General features: G+C 38.0%; 1 protein-coding gene across 1 annotated transcript; it reads right to left on the bottom strand.

Moving 5' to 3' along the window:
* Window positions 1–3542: 3542 nt before the first annotated feature.
* On the bottom strand, window positions 3543–20095 carry mdfic2 (MyoD family inhibitor domain containing 2). The gene is made up of 2 exons (XM_028448169.1): window positions 19854–20095; window positions 3543–3796 (listed from the first exon to the last, which is right to left on the bottom strand). Exons 1-2 carry the CDS (start codon window positions 19948–19950, stop codon window positions 3543–3545), a joined length of 351 nt encoding a protein of 116 aa, XP_028303970.1. The 5' UTR covers window positions 19951–20095.
* Between the last annotated feature and the right edge of the window lie 1035 nt (window positions 20096–21130).

Genomic DNA, 21130 nt, shown 5'->3' with positions numbered 1-21130 from the left:
ATTGATATCAAATCTTGCAGCATTTAACACCGCTAATGTCTGGCCCTCTAGCTATAGCTTCCAAAAATAAGGTAATGACATAAGGTGTTGATCTGATTAGTCCATATCAATCAATCAATCTTTATTTATATAAAGGTCATCTCATTGTGCTATCAAAATATAAAATTCATAATAATAAGGAAAAACCCCAACAAAATACATATACCCCTACACAATGTATCACAGGATATGCTAAAATCAAAGAAGCATTTTACACAACATAGAGTTGGGGAAAAAAGAAAGATTATTTGGTCGAATTACTCAAATTCCAGTTTAAGCTCTCTCGTTACCTCCATTTGCAAAGCAGTACCTGCTGAAGTTTAAGTTGTGTAAAATAGCACTTTAGTGTAGTTGTGTACCGCTACCTTCCCAGTTATTGTTTTATATACTTCATCATGACTTCAATGTACTGCTGGCTGAGTGTCTTCTGCTTACCGGAGCTTTTAAATGAATAGACTAGTGCACTAGTATCACCCAACATGTGGTAAGAAGTTGAGGTGTTGATCGCTTTCTTTAATGTATACATCTATGTTGTTATCAGTTGTTTATGAAGTAATGTGGCCCACGAGTGCAAAAAAGACCACAGCCCTATGATGACGAAAGACTGCCATGAAGTACAAAGATATTATATGATGTTATAACTTATTTGCCCTTCCAGTCTATCTATCTATCTCTAAAGCAAGGAACCTCTGTCTGTCTGTCTCTCTCTCTCTGTGTGTGTGTCTCAAATATCTCTGCGAATCAGCCTCAGATTGACTTGAGACTTTCAACATGGCTGCTGCTTGGTTCAAGGGTGTGCACCGTCGGATTTGTTTGGACTGCAATGATACCGTTCATTAACATTGTCTTAAATGCAGCTTTGCAGAAGGGCTCAATGTTGACAGGTAGTCATGGTAACTCAGGATAAGTCAGAACAGCTCAATGTTGACAGGTAGTCATGGTAACTCAGTATTAGAAGAGCTCAGTGTTGAGCCACCACTAAACAGGTGGATACATAATTTTCCATTTCTTGATCTATTTTTGGTGAACATCTTATTGGCCACGGTTATATGAATCAGAATCAGAATCAGAATCAGAATCAGAATCATCTTTATTGGCCAAGTGTATGTTGTACACACGAGGAATTTGACTCGGTCAACTGTGCTCTCTCCAATAGTGAAACATTCAATAATAAACAATCAACTAGAAGAGATGATAATAAGTATAAACATAAGTATAAATATAAACAGTAGTTAGACTAGAATGTGCAAATAACAAGATGATAATAATAATAATAATAATAATAATAATAATAATAATAATAATAATAATAATAGTATAAAAAAAAATAAACAAATACAAAACAAAAAAAAAATAAATAAATAAAAAAAAAAAATAAGATAAAAAGAAGGAAAAAAATAATAGAAAAGAAAGATAATAATAAAATATAATAATAATAAAAGGAAAATAGTGCAGTAGAGCATTGATAAGTAGTGCAGGAGAACATTTAACTTAAAGGTATGTACATGAACATTCTCAGTGTCAGATTGATCCAGGGTTGTTATGTTTGGTTCCAGGGTTTTTCCACAGAAACAGGACTGACACTCTTTGACTGTTTAGTGTTGATCAGAGTGACAGCCTGGGGGAAGAAACTGTTTTTATGGCGGGTTGTTTTGGCGTACAGTGATCTGTAGCGTCTGCCAGAGGGGAGGAGTTTAAACAGATTGTGTGCAGGGTGTGAGGGGTCTGCAGTGATGCTACCTGCCCGTTTCCTGACCCTGGACAGGTATAAGTCTTGGATGGAGGGCAGATCAACACCAATGATCTTTTCTGCAGTCCTGACTATCCTTTGTAGTCTGTGTCTGTCTAGTTTGGTTGAAGATCCAAACCAGACAGTGATGGAGGTGCACAGAACAGATTGAATGATGGAGGTGTAGAACATGATCAGCAGCTCCTGGGGCAGGTTGAACTTCCTCAGCTGACGCAGGAAGTACATCCTCTGCTGTGCCTTTTTCCTGGTTGAGTCTATGTGGGAGGTCCACTTCAGGTCCTGTGAGATTGTGGATCCCAAGAACCTGAAGGAGTCCACGGTAGCCAATTCCCTATTTAAAATGGTAAGGGGGGGGAGTGGGGGGGGATTTCTTCTGAAGTCCACTGACATCTCCACGGTCTTGAGCGGGTTCAGTTCCAGGTGGTTCTGACTGCACCAAAGAGCCAGCTGTTCCACCTCCCGTCTGAAGGCAGACTCGTCCCCGTCCCGGATGAGACCGATGACGGTGGTGTCATCTGCAAACTTCAGGAGTTTCACAGAGGGGTCCCCTGAGGTGCAGTCATTGGTGTAGAGGGAGAATAGCAGTGGGGAGAGAACACACCCCTGGGGGGCGCCAGTGCTGAGTGACCGGGTGCCAGATGTGATGCTTCCCAGCCTTACTTGCTGCTTCCCGTCAGTCAGGAAGTTGGTGATCCACTGACAGGTGGAGGCCGGCACTGTGAGCTGGGTGAGTTTCTGGTGAAGGATGTCCGGGATGATGGTGTTGAATGCAGAGCTGAAATCCACAAACAGGATCCTAGCGTAGGTCCCTGGGGAGTCGAGGTGGTGCAGGATGTAGTTCAGACCAATGTTGACTGCATCCTCGACAGACCTGTTTGCCCGATAGGCAAACTGCAGGGGGTCCAGCAGGGGTCCTGTGATCTTTTTCAGGTGGCTCAGAACCAGCCTCTCAAAGGACTTCATGACTACAGACGTCAGAGCAATGGGTCGATAGTCATTAAGTCCTGTGATGGCAGGTTTCTTGGGGACTGGGATGATGCTGGAACTTTTGAAGCAGGAAGGTACTTCACACAGCTCCAGTGATGTGTTGATGTTTTTTTTAAATTCAGAATTAAAGTATTCTGCTTTGTGTTTACATGGTAATATGTTTATTTGCATTTATTCAATTCCCCTTTAGGTCTGAGGGTTGGGAAGGGTTCTGATTGGACAGGGGGCAAACGTGACGTATTCATGTCTACCAGAAAAAAAATCACAAAACAAACCTTTTCTTTTTGGCTACGACGTGGAAGACCACATAAGTATGTCACTAGAGCGTCATCATGACAGGAAGAACACGCGCAGAAGGACCTTACTTCGAATTCAAATTTAATTCGAAATGGCCATTTTCATTCAGAATGAGGTTTTTACAGGCGTTTTTAACTTTTACTCCGAATTAAAGGGAAATTAAAGCTCTCATGCAAACGTAGCCATTGATGGAAAGTAAAGAAAGAAGGTCAATGAGCAAATAATTAACTTCCAAATAGTCAGAGCTGAATCCCTACATACATCAAACCTCATCAGCTACTTGCATTTTTCAAAAGTAAAATAGTAAAGCAGTTAAAGACTCCACACTATCAGTAAGATGCAACAATTGACGATGCAGGAACTACACGGTGAGCATTCTGGGTGTGCAGAAGCATGCACAAGATCATTTTCAATAAAATCTCATTCACATGTTTAGTTCGGACAATTGCTGATCACTATCCGTTTCCAACTAGTGGTAGCAGAGTTGAGAGACTTCCATAGCGAGCTCCAGGCAGTCACCTGCGTCATGGCAGCAACTAAACAGGCCGCAGTCCAAATCGCACACGTCGTCCTCGTTGCTGGGTGTGGACTCTATAGTGGTGATGATGTGTTTGTAGTTGGGGCAGCAGTGATTGACGAGTCTTGCACAGGAGTCCGGCAGCATGTGGAATAAATCGCAGAACTGGCAGAAGAGACAGTTGAGGACCATCCCGGCACAGTCAACTGAAAGAGAAACACACAAATTATGGGATGCAGCCATATACATGGAGTTTGCGGGGGCAGGGAGAGCATTACCCTCTAGTGGTCAAAGGTTTTCATTACAGTTTTCCCAAATTAATTTGAAAAAATACAATTCCTAATGTTATGTACATAATATACAAATGTTTTAAGTGCCATAGTGACTGTACAAAATATATATGAATTAATTTGTGGTTCTTTTAAAAAGAAAATGAGTTATTTATTGGCACTAAAGTCATGTGACCATAGTCTTCCTTTCAAGGCTACAGACGGGTTGGTTCTTCTTCTGTTGCGCAATTCTTCTTCACAATGTAAATGGTGAAGCTACACTGCACCCAGCAGTTCATGTATGGTACTGCAGCAGAAACGAAGCAGAAAGCGGCCGTCGTCCTGATTTTATCATGAATTTACAACATTAAACAATGGGTCAACGCACATTTTTGTGGTCAGCATTATCAAGTATGTTACTAATAATCTTTGCATTATTGTATACTAGGGATGGGCGATATTGACAAAAAAAATGTATCCCGATAATTTATGGTATTTATCACGATAACAATCACAATAAATAAAAACCATTAATAAAATAAATAAATTAAAAAAAATCACAATTTAGTGTAAACAGGTTCCTTACAAACACAAATAAATTGTAATACATCAACACGAGACACATTTAAAAAGGCTACAATAACTGCTGACTCAAACAGCTCATGGGCTGATATTTTATGGAATATATTTGTGCATGTGGATTACTATTAGTGCTATTGTATGTCATTCATTTATTTCCTCACATGAAATGAAATTATTAAAAAAAAAAAAAAAGCACATTAAAAGCATAAATAACTTGAACAGTGTTTTTACTGCTGAAGAAATATAATTTTAAAAAAATACAACATTTCACAAATTGGGATGAATGAATAGTGATTTATTATTTATTTCACACGTGTGACATGTTTAGCTTTTATTCTTCCATACAAGTATTAAATCTGACCATAAACAAATTGGTGGCGCTCATTGGTGACAGTTAGACGTGTTCCTTTTACTTGGTCTATTATTCCTTTTATGGAGTGGTTAGTAGGGGTGGGAACCTCTGGGTAGCTCACGATACGATACGCGATACAGAGCTCACAATAACGATTATCTCACAATATGACGATACTGCGATTATCGATATATTGCTCAGAAATCAATCTACGATAATCTATGACATAACAAGAAAAAAAAGATTAAGTGAAAAAATACAATTTTTATTTTGTCTATCTCTGAAAGACAATAAATTGAAAAAGTGTCCTATGAACAGTGACACTATTTTAGTGCAACATTTCTGTAAATAAGTGTCAACATACCAATGTAAACGAAAAATGGTCTTTCTTACCAGTGACACCAGTATAGTGAAACATTCCAGTAAACAAAATATTGGTTTATTCAACAAACAGTGACAACATTTCTGTGATGATGTACCTGCATATTTTAGTGAAAAAGCAGAAAAAGTTTTGGAAAAAAATCGATACTTAGCGGGAGCATATCGATAATCGATCGTGTGGAAAAATATTGCGATATATTCCTGTATCGAGATATTGTCACACTCCTAGTTCATAATCGTTGCTGCAGGTTCATCTCTGTCCCCGTGTTTGTGGAAACTTTTGGTGGATCTGACGGAGGAAATGGAATTGGTTCCCTTTGATGGATGGTTATCTGGTTTTAACCAAGTAGCGGCCCATGATGTATTGCAACATAGTAGCTTCTGGTAGCCGTGACGAACACCTCACACACACACAGACGGCGGTGTGTGCGGGGGGCGGTGGCGTTGTCCACCGTGCAGAGCTTCCGTAGACAACGTTCCGCTCCAGAGAATAATAAGTTGTTGACAGTTGTTGGCCCGTGGAACACGTTTTTTTTGGGGGGGCATTCTTGGTTAAATTGAGGGACAAATGGCCCGTGGCCCTCGATAATTTCAGACATGGGAATTTATCGTTTATATATCGAGGGATGACAAATTCTTACCGGTGAGAATGTTTTTGACGATAAATCATAATCGATAAAATATCGCACATTCCTATTGTATACTGTATGTTACACACATGGTGGTTGGCGCAAATCTCAAGATGGTCTTTATATTTAATCCTATTTTTTCTTTTGCCCCCCTGGCAAGAATCTCAAACTTCGCCTATGGATGCACCATTTTTTTTTCAATATATATATATATATACATACAGTATATATAAAGAGTTTTTCTCCATAAAAAGCTCTGTGTCTTTCGTACTTTTGTACTTTTTCAACATCTGGTGTAATGTATGATGAATTGTGCTTAAACCATATCTTGGGACATAAATCATCTTTGCTGCCATAAAAGCTTCTGGTCTTCACTTATACCACTTTAGAAGCCCCCATTCCTTCCTTTACACATACATTATTTAGGAAATCATGCCTCGCTCCCGCACAGGGAGACAAGCAAGAAAGCTGTTTGGAGACATAATCAATTATCGGGAGTCTCTCTTGTGTACTTTGCCAGCAGCATTTGCAACGTGTATTGTGGTTACAGCGAAGCAAAGCTATGTGTCTTCCCAGCAGCCATTGCCAAATGGTTCCCCCATGGGTGCTATGAAGTGTGAGATCATCAGATGACACTGACCATGAGGAGACAGTTACTCACTTTAGGCTTGTCATAGAATGACCCTGTGACTTGTATAGCCAAGGATAAAGCTGGGCTTTCTCTAAGGCAGAGATGGGCAACTTCTATCAGAGCAGGGGTCCGCAAAAAATGTGATTGTCTGATCCGAGGGCCCGATTATCAACATTTACGTTAGAATTTATAATAATGACTAAAATCTGAAAAATCTAAAGGGTTGGTCTTTGTAGTAGTTTTGTGTGGGATTTCTTGGTGTTTTTAGACATTTCTTGTGTTTTTAAATTTATTTTATTTCATTTCTTGTCAATATGGCACATTTTTGTTGCGTTTTTGTGTGTTTTTGGAGTCATTATGTGTGTTTTTGGAACAGTTATTGTATTTTTGTTGTGTTTTTTTTCTGTCATTTTGTACATTTTTCTGCCATTTTGTGCAATTTCATTGGCAATTTGTGTCTTTGAAGTCCTTTTGTATGTGCTATTGTTTTGTAGTCATTTTGTGTGGGTTTTCTTTGTGCGTTATATATATATATAGTTTTTTAGACATTTAGTGTGTTTTTTAATTGATTTTGTATGTTTTCTTGTCAATATGGCAAATTTTTGTTGCCTTTTTGCATGTTTTTTGAGTCATTACAGGTGTTTTTGTTATATTTTTTGTGTTACTGCTGTCTTTTTGTGTTTCTTTTCTGTCATTTTCTGCAATTTCTTTGGTATTTTGTGTGTCTTTGAAGTTCTTTTGTTTTTGTAGTCATTTTGTGTGTGTTTTGTTGAATTTTTTGACATTACATGTGTTTTTTAATTCATTTAGTCACCTTTTTGTGTTATTGTTTTTTTATGTCATTTTGTACATTTATCTGTCTTTTTGTGCAATTTTGTTTGCATGTTGTGTGTGTCTTTGAAGTCCTTTCGTATATGTTGTTGCTTTTGTAGTCATTTTGTGTTTAACTGGTTATTTAGTGTGTCTTTGTTATCATTTTTTGTACTTTTGTTGACATTTTGTGCATTTTGCTGTCGTTTTCTGTGTTTCTGGAGTTTTGTGTGTTATGTTGGGACCAAGGGCCACATGTGGCCCCCGGGCCGCCTGTTGCCTATGTCTGCTCTATGGCAATATGTATTTGTTCGGTTTGTTTAGCGGTTCAAATCTAACTCCTGCCCTTTCCAGCTTCCAATGTCACAATTAAAATACATGTTTTCATGTGTTTTTAGTTTAACTTTTCATCTTACGGCTAATTTACATTCTGAAAACATCATCGCTCAACCTTTACACATAGTGCATATTGATTCTGCTGCAAGTAAACATTATTTGCAATATGATTGATAGAAAGAGTTCAAAGAGAGTTCATGTATGATGATTAAAACCATATCAACTGTGTTTAAGAATGTTAGGCAACGCTGAAATTGTTCGATGTTTTTATTGTAACTCTTAACCCTGTTTGCTGTTTTTAGTGTTCAGTTGGTTTTCACTGAATAGAAATCTGTATTAGATGTATATGGATGTAGGAATTCATTAATCTGTAAACAACATCCACCCTACTCTTTGGCCCCATTATTTCTTGCATGATTAGCTGGCATGATATTGCGTCATGTTACTATGGTAACAGCGAAAAGAAATAATTAGAGAATGAAATATGTTGAAACATGACCTCTACAAAAGGGATAAAAATCATCCTTATTACTAACTGATTATAGCTGTGAAGCTGTTGCACAACTGTGATAATATTTATATTTACTGTAGAAATAAAATGAAAGAGGTCAAAACTACATGTGCTGCATCTCTGCTTACTTAGTAAAGAAAAGCAGGTTACACTTCCTGCTAATTTTACAGCTATGGTGTATTCAGACCAAATAAACTTTTTTTTTTTTTTTTTTACTTTGTGGTATCATTTACCTAAAGGCTCTGAATGTACCTTCATAAATACTGATATTATTAAAGTAACTCAGCTAGCGGACAACCTAATAAAACAATGAATTGCAATTATGATATACTGAATAGAATATGATAACATGTTTTTTTTATTTTTTACTGTTATGGATTACAGTTTTCCTGTGCTACGTGAATTTGATGAACTGTTGATGCATCCGAGGTGTGCAACGCCTTCTGCTTTAAAATGTATATTATTTTAAATACTAATTCTACTTTGTCTGCTATACATCTAGAAAAAGCATAAACACAATAGAGGTGGAGTCCATGATCCTGTTCAGAAACATATTATGTTAAACTGGGAGCATAGGCGGAGTTTGAGATTCTTGCCGGGGGGGAGGCAGCAAAAATAAATAAATATATAGAACGTCTCAAGTTTCACTTCACAAATTAGGAATGAAAACAAATGTACCAGTCTAACTGTTTTCATTATTATTATTTCAGCATCCAATGTAACTTAAAGAAGGAGAGAGTAAAGTTGCTCTAATTAAGCAGTGTTATTATTTATTATGTTCTACACGATATATCATGCAACACTCGATACATGTGCGTTCAAATGAGATACACTTTAACATGGAGGGACAGACTTGCTGTCAGTTGTAAATCACTAAGTTAAACAACAGATAAGATCAAATAAAAGGATCCATATGGATTAAAAGCATTTAAAAGTCCAACAACGCAGATAATGGCATTTAAAGTCTCTAACAACGTAACTCCACCTTCACTGATTGTCTATGTGCTCCCGTGGTCGGTGGATGTCGATTTTGTCGCGGGCGAGTAGATTATCACAACAACCGCTCAATCCACCACTTTATATCCAGACAAGTGCGCACTGAGTGCAGGGTTTGCTTGTTCTCTGTTCCAGTCGACTTGTTTTCTCGGTGCATCACTACAAACCACAGACTGATGGGTCTACAGATCACCCACGGTGTCCGCCGTGTTGCAAACAATTAAAGCTCTGAGCTGCTACGGAAAGCAAGAGGGTCAAATGTCATCGGTTGCTGGTCCTTTAAAACTTTTTTTACTTGGTTTTATTTTGTAAACCTTTGCATTTTATATCGCCATTTTTATAAGTTCCTAGTCAAAGTGTTTTTGGCACTTAACATATGTGTATATTATGTACATTATACAAAGAATTACATTTTTTCAAATGGGCTTTGGGAAAACTTAAATGGAAACTTTGCCCCCCCTGCCCCCGCAAACTTCATGTATGACTGGGAGAAATGGTCTATCCTGATAGTAGTCAATACATTATGTATTCAGAAAAAGGAACGAAAAGAATCAGAACTCTGTAGCAGCTTATATCCTGTAAAACTCTGACCAATCCCTGCCATTCGGACTGAATGGAAAGAACCAATCAGATGCATTCATGTCTTGTCCTTCCCATGCATCTCTATTTTATTCAGAGGGATTTGTTTTTATATTATGTGCATTAAAGCTTGTCGGGGCTTGGCTTAGGACGGTGCCTGACAGGACAATATGGGAGGGGAAGGAGCATAGAGGAGGTCTTGCTAGCTTTCCAAAATTGCGTACTACACCTTTAAAGTGTAACTAAACCCCAGGTTTTTGCTAACCTGCCACTAGGGGGAAATTCAAAAAATGCCTAGATTATCACTACAATCACACACACACACACACACACACACACACACACACACACACACACACACACACACACACACACACACACACACACACACACACAATCTCAACATGACGCTCACCCACGCACACACAACCCTACAGACACTATAGTATGCATGGGCAAATAGGCCCTTCTCCCCAGCCATGAGCCCCAAAAAACCACCTCACACACACACACACACACAGCGACAAAAAGTACACACACGTCCATGCACATGCAGAGACAGACGGGGATAAGCACACAATGTGTCTATACATACAAACACAGCTTGATGAATCTTCAGATTAGAAGAGAATCAGTTGTTTATAGAAGCACAGAGTCACAAACATTACATGGAGATGTCAATCAATGCTCACAGAGAGCAGGAAACTATAGTCCCTCATATAAGCTTTTATAAAAGGGGCGGGGCCAATAGTGAAAGTTAGTCACCCACGATGGTCCAAATGACACCATAGAATATATATATATATACCAATATCAAAATTCAATAAACCTTTTCACACTCTAGAAGTGGGCATGCACGACCGGCAGGGGTCATGGGTCAACACAACGCTGCTTGTGCTATGCGCTGAGAATTTCAGCAGACTTGTACGATGAAAGTAGGTCTAATTTATTTGACATTCCAATATATTCAGACTGCAGTCACTCACTTAAACCAGCTTTCAATTAACACATTTCACTGAGTATTTTTGCTTTTATTTGTAATGGACGAGGAGTCGCAAAAAAAAAAAGTACCTGGCATAATCTATGATTAGCTGAATGTGTGAATAAAACTGATAAATATAAATGATAAATTATATTGTTTCATATTGTAAATGATAACTAAATATATGTTAATGGTAGTGGTACTGTGAGATGGTGAAAATACACAGAGAAGAATAGAATATACTGTATCGCCTGTTTCTTGACTTGGTTTAATCTTGATATGTTCATGACTAATAATTGATCCATATCACAGACATGTACTGTACATGTTTGTATATAAACTAGCTATTATATGACACCAGGGATGTGGACCAGGCAGGTATTACAGTATGAGTTGTCACTTTGAAAAGGTACATTTATGAGATACACCATTCATTAACATTTTTTTGATTGAACTATTAAATCATTTTAATTTACAAATTTGAAGGAAGTGCACAAGATGGACAGGTCATTTCATTTGCACATTTTCTTTGTGTGGTCTTGCTCCTTTTTATCTGCGTGTGTATTTATCATAGTTGTGTTATTTTTTAATACACAGCTACGCTGTTTGAATATATTATACATTATTAAACCCCTCGGTGTTTATTAAAGTATTTTCTGATTCTGATTAAGAGAAATAGTACTGATCAGCCGATTCATGTTTCCAAAATTTGACTATAAGTAGTCCCTCGTTTATCGCAGGGTTACGTTCTAAATAACCCGCAATAGGCGAAATCCGCGAAGTAGTCAGCTTTATTATTATTATTATTATTATTTATTTTTTTTACAATTATTATACATGTTTTAAGACCGTAAAACCCCTCCCCACACACTTTATACACTTTTTCTCAGACAGACGTCGACATTGTGGGTTTTGTCGGGGAGAAAACTTGCAAACATACAGCACTACAGAGTTTGACGCAAAGCCCCGCCCACCAGCGACACATCCAACTCGGTGAGTTTTCCTTTTTCTCCTCTCATAAACATAAACCACCAGTGAAAAAAAACCAGTGTGATTAGCGGCTAATGCTATCCTAGCTCAGTGCTACAGATAGAACTTTTACCTGCTACTACCACCTCCTCGCTGATTCTGCTCCTTCCTCGTCCGGTCGTGTTTATAAAGGCCGTGTCATACAGCTCCTGGTGGTCACACACAGCTTCTACTCCATGGTTGACAGACCGCTGTCCGTGTTGACGTGACGTCATCTTGAACAAATGACGGGCGGACCGGGCCGCACCGGAAAGATTTACCTATCCATTGCGTTTGTATGTAATCTGGACGTACGGACATTTCGTGACGCATCCGGTGTGAACGCAGCAGCCAATCAGGACGCAGAACACAATGCGCGGGTTCCCCCCAAGCCAATCAGGACGCAGAACACAATGCACGTTCATACACTGTAAAAAAAATTGCACTGTAAAAAATAATCTGCGAAAGGTGAACAGCGTTATAGCGGGGGACTACTTTTAACCCGGGTCACTGTTGAAACGTCAGGCAAAACCGGAATTTTCATCTCGTGTGCAGCATTAGCTTTAGCAGCATTAGCTTTAGCAGCTAACACGGTCTTTCTGCCTTGGAGACTGATACCACGTTTGCGTAAAATATCTTTTAAGGAATCAACGCTCTAACGGCAAAAATAATCAAAATCTCTGTCAGACTCGCTTCCTACATCATCAGCCATGGCGAGTTTATCCCTCTTGACCTTTGACCTAATGTGGAAGAAGTGAACCAGAGCGAGTGTGAACAGGCTTATTGTAAAAGCTGGCGTTCATCACTTAGAGCAGTGTATCTCAAATGGGGGTACGTGTACCCTAAGGGTACACAATGGCACTACAGGGGGTACTTGATAGAGAGAAAGAAAGTAAGAAATTTACAAATGTGAGCGTGAAAAATGGGTTTTATGTGTTGTATTTTTTTGTTAAAAATGATAATCATAATAATGATGATGGAAACAATCTTCATTTCATTAGAACATGTAATAAAAATACAAAGGTCAGTCTTGTCTCACATTGCAGGTGGGAGATGACCAGAAATGATAAAAAGTATAGAATTTATTCTAGAGGCACTAAATCAGTGTTTTTTGTCTGGAAATTAAATGGGGTCGCCTGAAATGTCTAGTAAGGGATGAAAAATAATAACTGATTAAAAATATATTCTTTAACACTAGCATGACCAGAGTGGTGTCATTTGACACCTATACCTATAAAGTCCAAGCTGGTGTCATTTGGCGGGTGTGAACAACTCAGCTTGTGACCATTGTTATGTTACTGAGGCCACTACTCCCCCCTCAGCTAGGGTGGGGGGGTGGCTAGGTAGGTTTCAGGACACAAAGACCTTTTGTAATCTCCTTTGTGTTTCCCATACAGCAGCTACATAGAGGTTGCAACTTATATTTCAACTTTTGCAACAGAAAGTAGTAAGTAATAATAGTGAGACGGCAACAGTTTGTTTGCATTCTTGGTGAAATTTATTTAATAGAGATTTTGTGAACAATTCTGGCACTGCCACACCTCCTTTATGCATTTGCCACATGCAAACTTGTCACAATACATACAACGCTTGGTGGCACGGTTTTTCCTGCAGCAACACTTCACCTGGCACAATGCCCTTTTCCCCACATCAGGTGTGGGTGGTTGTTGCTGAAGGTTTTGCTCATTCACCTCCTTGGCTGCCATATGAGACTGGGCAAGCTCATTTGCAAGCTCCAGCAAGAAGTCCACCCTTCTCTCCTTGACCCCAGTGCATGCCTGATAAAGCACATGTGCGTTCAGCGCTGCAATGTCAATCATGTTGTAAAACACAGCGACTAGCCAACGCCGTGTTCCTGAACGCACAGTGTACTTTCGAACCATCTGGTCCATGACGTCCACACCGCATTTCATGCTGTTGTAGTCGGTGACTGTGTTCGGCTTTTTTTTCCGAGTAGCCTCAGTCTCCACCACGCTGTGCACGCTACTGAGGAGGCAGACAGTCTTCTTTCGTTTGGGCACATAAACAGTCAGTGTGGCACCAGAGGTTGAAAACACTTGTGTGCTGAATTCCTCACGGGCCAAATTCTTTTTAGCTGAATCTGGAAGCTCCCGGCGAATCTTATTGACTGTGCCAAGGAGGGTGGTCTTCCGGCTGTGCAGTCGACGTGCTAGTGACAATGAAGTGAAAAAATTGTGGGTTGTAACAGTTCTTCCTTTGTCCATAAACGGTTCCATAAGCTTCATCACCACATTTTCAGACAATCTCTCCCCAGGTGGACGACTGGGGTCTTTGCCAAGATATGGGATGATTTTGCACACATACTTGGATTTAAGGTCACATGCCACCCAGAACTTGATACCAAACTTGTCCGGCTTCGTTGCAATGTATTGCAAGAAACAGCAGCGAGTCTTAGTTGGAAAAAGTTGCTCATCTATGGTGATGTGCCTGCCTGGGTTGTACGAAGTGATGCAGTTGGCAACAAAAGACCCCCAAACGTCAGAGATTGCAGCAAACCGGTCAGTCGCAACTCGTTCACCGCGTGTGTCCTTGTCGTCGAAGCGTAGATGCTGCATGATGTCCTTGAAACGGTTTCGAGCCATAATCCTGTTGATCAGGGGCGGTCCCAGATTTGCTGACCATGCGTCATGCAGCGATGGAAGGCGGACAATCCCCCGCAGAAGCAGGATGGCAATGAACGCCATTAGTTCAGGTATGGCCATGAACCAGTTCTCATGTTGTGTCTGGAGTGCATGCTGGACAGTCCACTCCTGAATGGTCCGAAGCATTTCCAGAGTTATGAAGCAGAAGAAACTCTGTAAGCGACTCGTCACCTTTCTTCTGGCCAAAGCAGTTGGCTCTCCATCTGTGACGTGACCTTCAATTGGGCTGTGATGGAGAGGCCTTCCGACCTGTTCTTCACGCCACACTGTGCCGTCTTTTGCCGTCTCTGTCAGCCACTCGTGTGTCTCCAGGCGACCTCTCTTTTCTGAAGGTGGCGAATCCTCCTCATCTATAGGGTGATCATATTTTTGAGATGTGATTAATGAAACATTAAAAACACAACTGCCATAATCAGCAAACAAAAAAAGGATGTTTAGAAAATCTTACCGGAAGAAATTTCAGAGTCAGAACTCAGATGAAGGGATATTTCTTCTCCATCGGAGTCACAGGGGTTGGTGTCATTTAGGATCATCTCCAAAGCCTGCTGAGAGCTGTAAACTTTTGACATCCTTGCTTCTCAGTTGCCAGAGTCAGTGAAATATCTGCCCAGAGTTGGCTATTTTTTCACCTTGAGGTGAATTGTGCTTTGTGGAAGGGTGGGCGCAGATATCATCATCGTTCACACCTTCGCCCACCCTTCCACAAAGCACACACGATAAGCCTTTTCAAACTTTCACAATGGTTCAGTACTTCCGCATTGGGTCAAAGGTCAAGAGGGATAATGTCAGCATAACTGATGGTGTAAACAGAGATTGAGATTGTTTTTCCCTGTTGAAGCATTGATTCTTTGTGCATCTTGTGCACTTTCTTCAAATTTGTAAAATAATAGCTTAATAAAATAATTCATGGACCTGGTTAGTGAATGGTGGATCTCGTGAATTTACCTTTTTAAAGTGAGAACTCAAACAGTCCTTTTCACACTCGGAAATCTTGCTTTACCATAAATAGCAACAATACATTTGATTTATAAGCACAAAAACAATAAAGGTAAATAGTGAAAATACAGGAGTAGGAAACAGGAGCTTGGTTGCTTTATTACTGTTTTTCTTTTTTTAATTTTATTTATTGTGGTTTATTAATTGATCACAACACACATGGCTCATATTAATTTGGCCATTCTTAGCCAATAATTCCATATAATGTTATTTGGATTAACAAACATCTACCTGGGAGAAACTGGTTTCTCAACACTGGCCATCATTTACACCAACCCCCAAAGTTTGTCACTGCCCAGCTGCACATTCCGATCGAAAGGCTTTATTTACATAAGAGAGGTGGCCCCACTGAGTTGCAAATGAGTGTCATTTGGCGGCCTCTGGGCAGGGCAGCAGGAGTAAGAAAACCTTGGGCATGCTAGTGTTAAATTTAAAACTGCACACAATTTTAACAGTATTCTATACTTTCACTTTCTCAAATAAAAATCTATTTAAAATAAAATGCACTACAAATACTGTATATCTGAGCTGGCACAACTTGCCACTATTCCTGTGTATTTGTTACGCAGTAAATCAAACATGATCAAAAACGAATTCTAGAAGAATGATATAAGTTAGACTAGGATCAATCAACAGCTCTATTTAATACCCAAATACATACAGTATGTGTTACAGAATAAAGTGTGTTTGGTGTTTAGTTACTCTTTAAGAGCAGTTGGTGCAGCCAGCAGGCAAACGTTCCATTTAAAGTAAAGCATCATGTGGGAACATGTGTGATATTAGGTAATAATAATAAATAAATTACCATGTAACTATATTGCAACATTAAAAATAACAACTATTTGACATCCTGCTTATTCTAAGAAAATACAGAGCATTTTATTTGATCAACGTTATCAGCCTTTAGATCATTGATCATTTTATTTATGGAAACTTGTTCTAAACATAAACCGTCTCAGTGGAATCTATTATTCTGCTTGATCCAGAGACATTAGTCTTCTTTGGTGGCCCTTTTTTATCCATTAATCTTTCCTTTTTTTCCCAGCAATTTGTAAATTATTCACACATTTTCATAATTGATTATATGAACTGTATTTAAGCATTCTCACAGCATGGTGAGACACTAAGCTTGCAATTGATCACATTTTCTATTCTGTCTGGTCTCGGGCGTTATTATTCTGCATATTAATCTTCATTTATTCTTTAAGTAGAAAATATGTGTGTGGATACATTGTTGATTCCTGGAGGATTTGAGAGAAACTGATCTTTTTAAATGCCTTAAATGTCAGTATTTGGTAGATCTTAGTGCCTACAATAGAAATAAACAGATAAATAAATTAAAAAAAGAAGAAATCTAATATATTATTGTATGTTGCTGTACATAAAATTACAAATAGTGCATTGTTATTGTTGATATGATGGTTTGCTGGCGGTACTAACCTATGTTGCTCTGCTGGGAGGAGGACAGTGAGTCTGAGGGGACTGATGCTGAGGAGGCAGATTTCTGCAGATACACTTTAAGAGAGAAGAAAGGTAAAGATGAGCTTTCATGCTCATTGGATGGTTTAGCACTTGTCTGCTTGCTGCTCTCCCCTGGATCAACTTCTGTAGAAGATGGACTGAGTCTCTGATCGCTGAGTTGAGCCTCTTTTTGGATTCTTTCTGTCCAGAAAACAAATAGTTAAAAGGAATAGAAATCAAAAGACACATAAGTGTAAATAGGTGTATGAGAAATAATTGTCCTGGGGTTGTATTAAAATGTCCCAATATACTATATATATATATATATATATATATATATTGTATATCATCAAAGTTAAGTTTATCTTCTTCCTACATGTATTATTTTAATTGAATTGTATTGTTTTTTTTTATTTATATACATTTCTTTTTTATCAGAATTATGATTGTGTACATAACGTGTTCGAATAAAAAAAATTAAAAAAAGGTTTGAGTGACTCAACAAAAACGTTTATTTTGTTTAAAGACCATAAAAACATAAAGATAATGGCAAAAAAGTTAATGATAAAAAAAAATATAAAAAATATAATGATAATGTGGACATTGAAAGAGTAAATTAAATTAAATTCCTCTGTGTCACTTTAGACATTCAAATTTGTTGGAAACTACAAATTAAATGTTTTTGGGAAAAATTGGCACATAGAGCATTGCTGTCGAGGGAAAAACAAAGCAGATTATTAACCAGAACGCACCATATGTATACTATATATTGTGCACTGTTTTTACCTTATCTGACCTACTGCGTAGCAGCATGAATGGGAAAGACGTATATATATATATATATAAAAAAATCTTCAAACAATAAATACACTACAGAAAAGCACCATTAGATTCATCAACAAAGCAGGATTTAGAGACCACATAAAAATACAAAAATCTAATTGGGGTCATGGGCAGCATAAGCTTATGTTTAAGTTTCTTACTATAAATTCACTCAGAAAACATGTGACTGATGAAAAAAAAACACGTGTGGGGTGCTGAATGTAGAGATTTGATGAACATTTTCTAGCTGTTATCATTTCAATATTTAGTTCACTTCCATTTAGCTCATTTTTTTCACATTTAAGATGGAAATTTGTCATTTGGAATTGTAAACAATATGTTTGTATGTAAAAAAAAAAAAAGAAAGAAAGTTAAATACAAATATTTTAAATGTAACTGTCACCGATTGTAAACCTAAATATAGAAAATATTCAAATCATCAAGTAAGCCACTCCCATTCCAGTGGCTCCAAATTGTGAGGCCCCGCCCACACTGCTATACGCTAAACTTTGTCCCCACAGAAAGTTGAAAATGTTGTTAGACTTTTGGAAACAAAAATGGAAACAGAAGCAATACGATGTTGTGTTGCCTTTCTGTGTGTATACTGTGGGAATATTCAGCGTTGCTTTTACATAACATTAAATCTGTGATTATTTATCATAATTATTGTTGGGGAAATAATTATTGCAATAGGAACGTTTTTTTTCGGATAATAAAAAAGGGCGTAAATAAATCCCTTTGCTTAATGCATTTTATTGAAATGGACAAAACATGAGCAACAGAAATATTCTTTGTTTTGAACCTCACTAACCAGTTGATAAAGTTATCCAGGTTTAACCTATAATCTATGTTTTGCCTCTAATATTTATTGCATTGCATTTCTTTGCTGCCTCTCACACACTTCCTGTCCACTACACTCGTCATGTTAATAAAACCCACATAAATATATAAAGAAAATAAAGTGCTTATAAATTGAAATTCCATTCAGTTTTATTTACTAAACTGAATAACCATATTTATGTTTTTATCATGCATTACATCTGCCATTGGATGTGATTAGGGTCGGACTACTGAGGCAAATGGACAAAAAGGAAAGGAACTCAAAAAACTGTGACAATAAAAACAGACTGAAAACATAATAAATCCCACAAGCGTTTTTAATTAGGAAAGCAACGTCATCTCAGGACATCAGAGAGCACATCATAAACCAGCCTGTGGAGGGTCAAATCAGTTCATAACAACACGCCATGCCAACATGTTCACCAACTTTTTTTTCATATTTAATAGTTTATAGTCAAAAAACAAATGTGTGTATTATGTTTATTTCAAAGGTCGTCTTATGGGAATTCCTACAACCTATGACATCTGCGCTCTGGTCACTCTCGTAAAGGAGATTTCAGTTATTATTTGTGAGATTTTTGAGCTGGATTGGGTGTTTTTTTTTCCAAACATTTGATTTGAATTGATAATAATGATGCAATCACAGGCTGCAGGCTGTGCACCTTTTTTTTTTTTTTTTTTTTACAAACTGTTCAAAATAAAACATTCTCCAACATTCTCTCTATAGTTAACCATTAATATCTCCTGTTTTTTTTCACAGCTGAAAGTCAAATAAACTTTTTTTTTTTCTTCTTCAATTATTCAAATAGAAATACAAATGGATGTTGCTCAGGGCTGTTATAAAGATTTTATAGGGTTTTTTTTCTTCTTTTTAAAGAAAACAAATGGCCATCTATGTCCTGATCTATATCTGTTTATTATATATATTTTTTTAATCTTAGAACAGTTATTGTATTTTTTTCTTTTGTTTCAAAAGTTAGCATCATGTCCAAGTATGTTTTAAGGTGTTTACAATTCTTGATAATTAGCATATACTGTATCTAATGAGTAATAATGATTTAAAGCTGGTCCAAACCCAGAACCATAATGTAGAAAAATAAGCCTGCAGGCATGTTATGCATTTTTTAGGTTTTATTGTTCCCGTCCTTCACAAAGCCACACTCACTTATTAAACACCATGTAGTGTGTCGGGGGATAGTTTTTCTTTCTGGTTTAACAACAAATTCAATTGTGCAAATTTTAAAAGACTAATAAACAAGCATAAATCTCTGTAATGATGGAATTAAAGGAAGAATCTATTTGATAAATGTTTATTTCCTACAGAAACTGCAACAATCTTTTTCAGTCAATCGCACCAATGCAGACTGCGTTCCATTTTCTAAACAGATTCCCATCGAGCTCCTGAGTCACTTTACCTCCTCTCGCTCGCGTAGAGCTTTCCTCGTCTGCGTTTGCCCTCCTTTTGTCCTTCACTTCAGCTCCCAAGTTCCTTTTATCTGCCATCTGCTCCATTGCATCACAAATAACAAATGCACTCCCAACGATAAATCTGATTTCCTCCAGCCCAAAATACGTGGCTTTATATCGACAAGGCCCCACAGTCTCTAACACAGCAGTGTTATCATCACAGCAGAATCTCTCCTGTCCTGGCTCAGCAGGAAGCTGTTTACTTCAGTAAAGCGCAGGAAAATACCCAAGACAGTATATCCTGTACATTACAAAGGGTGCATTTGGCCTGCTGCCTGCTTACTGTACTGTAAGCCTCTTCAATGTTCCAGTGACGTTGGCAAAAAAACCAAAAAAAAACACTGAAGATCTGCTTCTATCAAAACACCTCTAGGACAGTCAGCAACATTCTATCAGTTGAAATTATTCTAATTAAGTAATAATGAAGCCAAGGGCAAAAACAATGTATGAGATATGAAAAGAAATCCTATTAAAAGTATAATTTTGTGATCAAATGCACTGTTGTGTAATCAGGCAAAATTTCCAACATAACAACAGTAACATTATACATGATTCTTTTATTGTGTTATTCTGACACCTGGGAAGCCGTAGGCATCTGAAGCAACATGTGACATTTGTTTGTCGGGAGCAAAATATGAACAGAACCACATTCCAATTCCGCCCAGTTTACTCTAATTAGGCTCAATACTAGAGTTGCATTTTAATAGATGCCCCGCTGTGTTTGCATATGTTTAGAGAACAAAAGTCATGCTAATTGAAAAATTAAGATGTGAGGGTATTTGTCTCACAAGCTCCTGCTATGCTGCTCTCAATGCTAATAAGACTCCTGAAGAGAGGTTGAAGTCGAGTTTCCTTCTTCCACCTTTTGCTGTGACACTGATACAAAAAGTAAAAAAGGAAAATTTCTGAATATTAATAATGCATTTACACCGACACAGCAGGTTTCCTATGATCAGGGCAAGTTACGTAGTAAACTTATAACACAATCTCACGGCGGAATGTGACACTGTCACCAAAATGAGTGCTTTTATATTCCTGCATACCAACACGATTTCTGCATTTTTTTGGTGCTGGTCAACACGACTTTTTATCGTATGCATTCCGTGCAATTACAACTTATTAGGGCTGGGACTTTAACGCGTTAAATGCGATTAATTAATTACACAAAAATAACATCCAAAAAAACAAATAACGCAGTTAATCGCTTTTTTTCCCCACTCCGAAC

The sequence above is a fragment of the Gouania willdenowi genome, chromosome 5 (genome assembly GCF_900634775.1).
Source record: "Gouania willdenowi chromosome 5, fGouWil2.1, whole genome shotgun sequence".
Lineage (NCBI taxonomy): Eukaryota > Metazoa > Chordata > Actinopteri > Blenniiformes > Gobiesocidae > Gouania > Gouania willdenowi.
Note: the sequence above shows the minus strand (reverse complement) of the source record. Positions and strands in the feature narration are given on the sequence as shown.

Excerpts from the sequence above, each read along its gene's own strand:
- mdfic2 (XM_028448169.1), bottom strand. The coding sequence starts at position 19,950 with ATGGAGCAGATGGCAGATAAAAGGAACTTGGGAGCTGAAGTGAAGGAC. Across the intron at positions 3,797-19,853 it reads CTCTACGCGAGCGAGAGGAG|TTGACTGTGCCGGGATGGTC; the intron begins GTAAAGTGACTC and ends TTTCTCTTTCAG.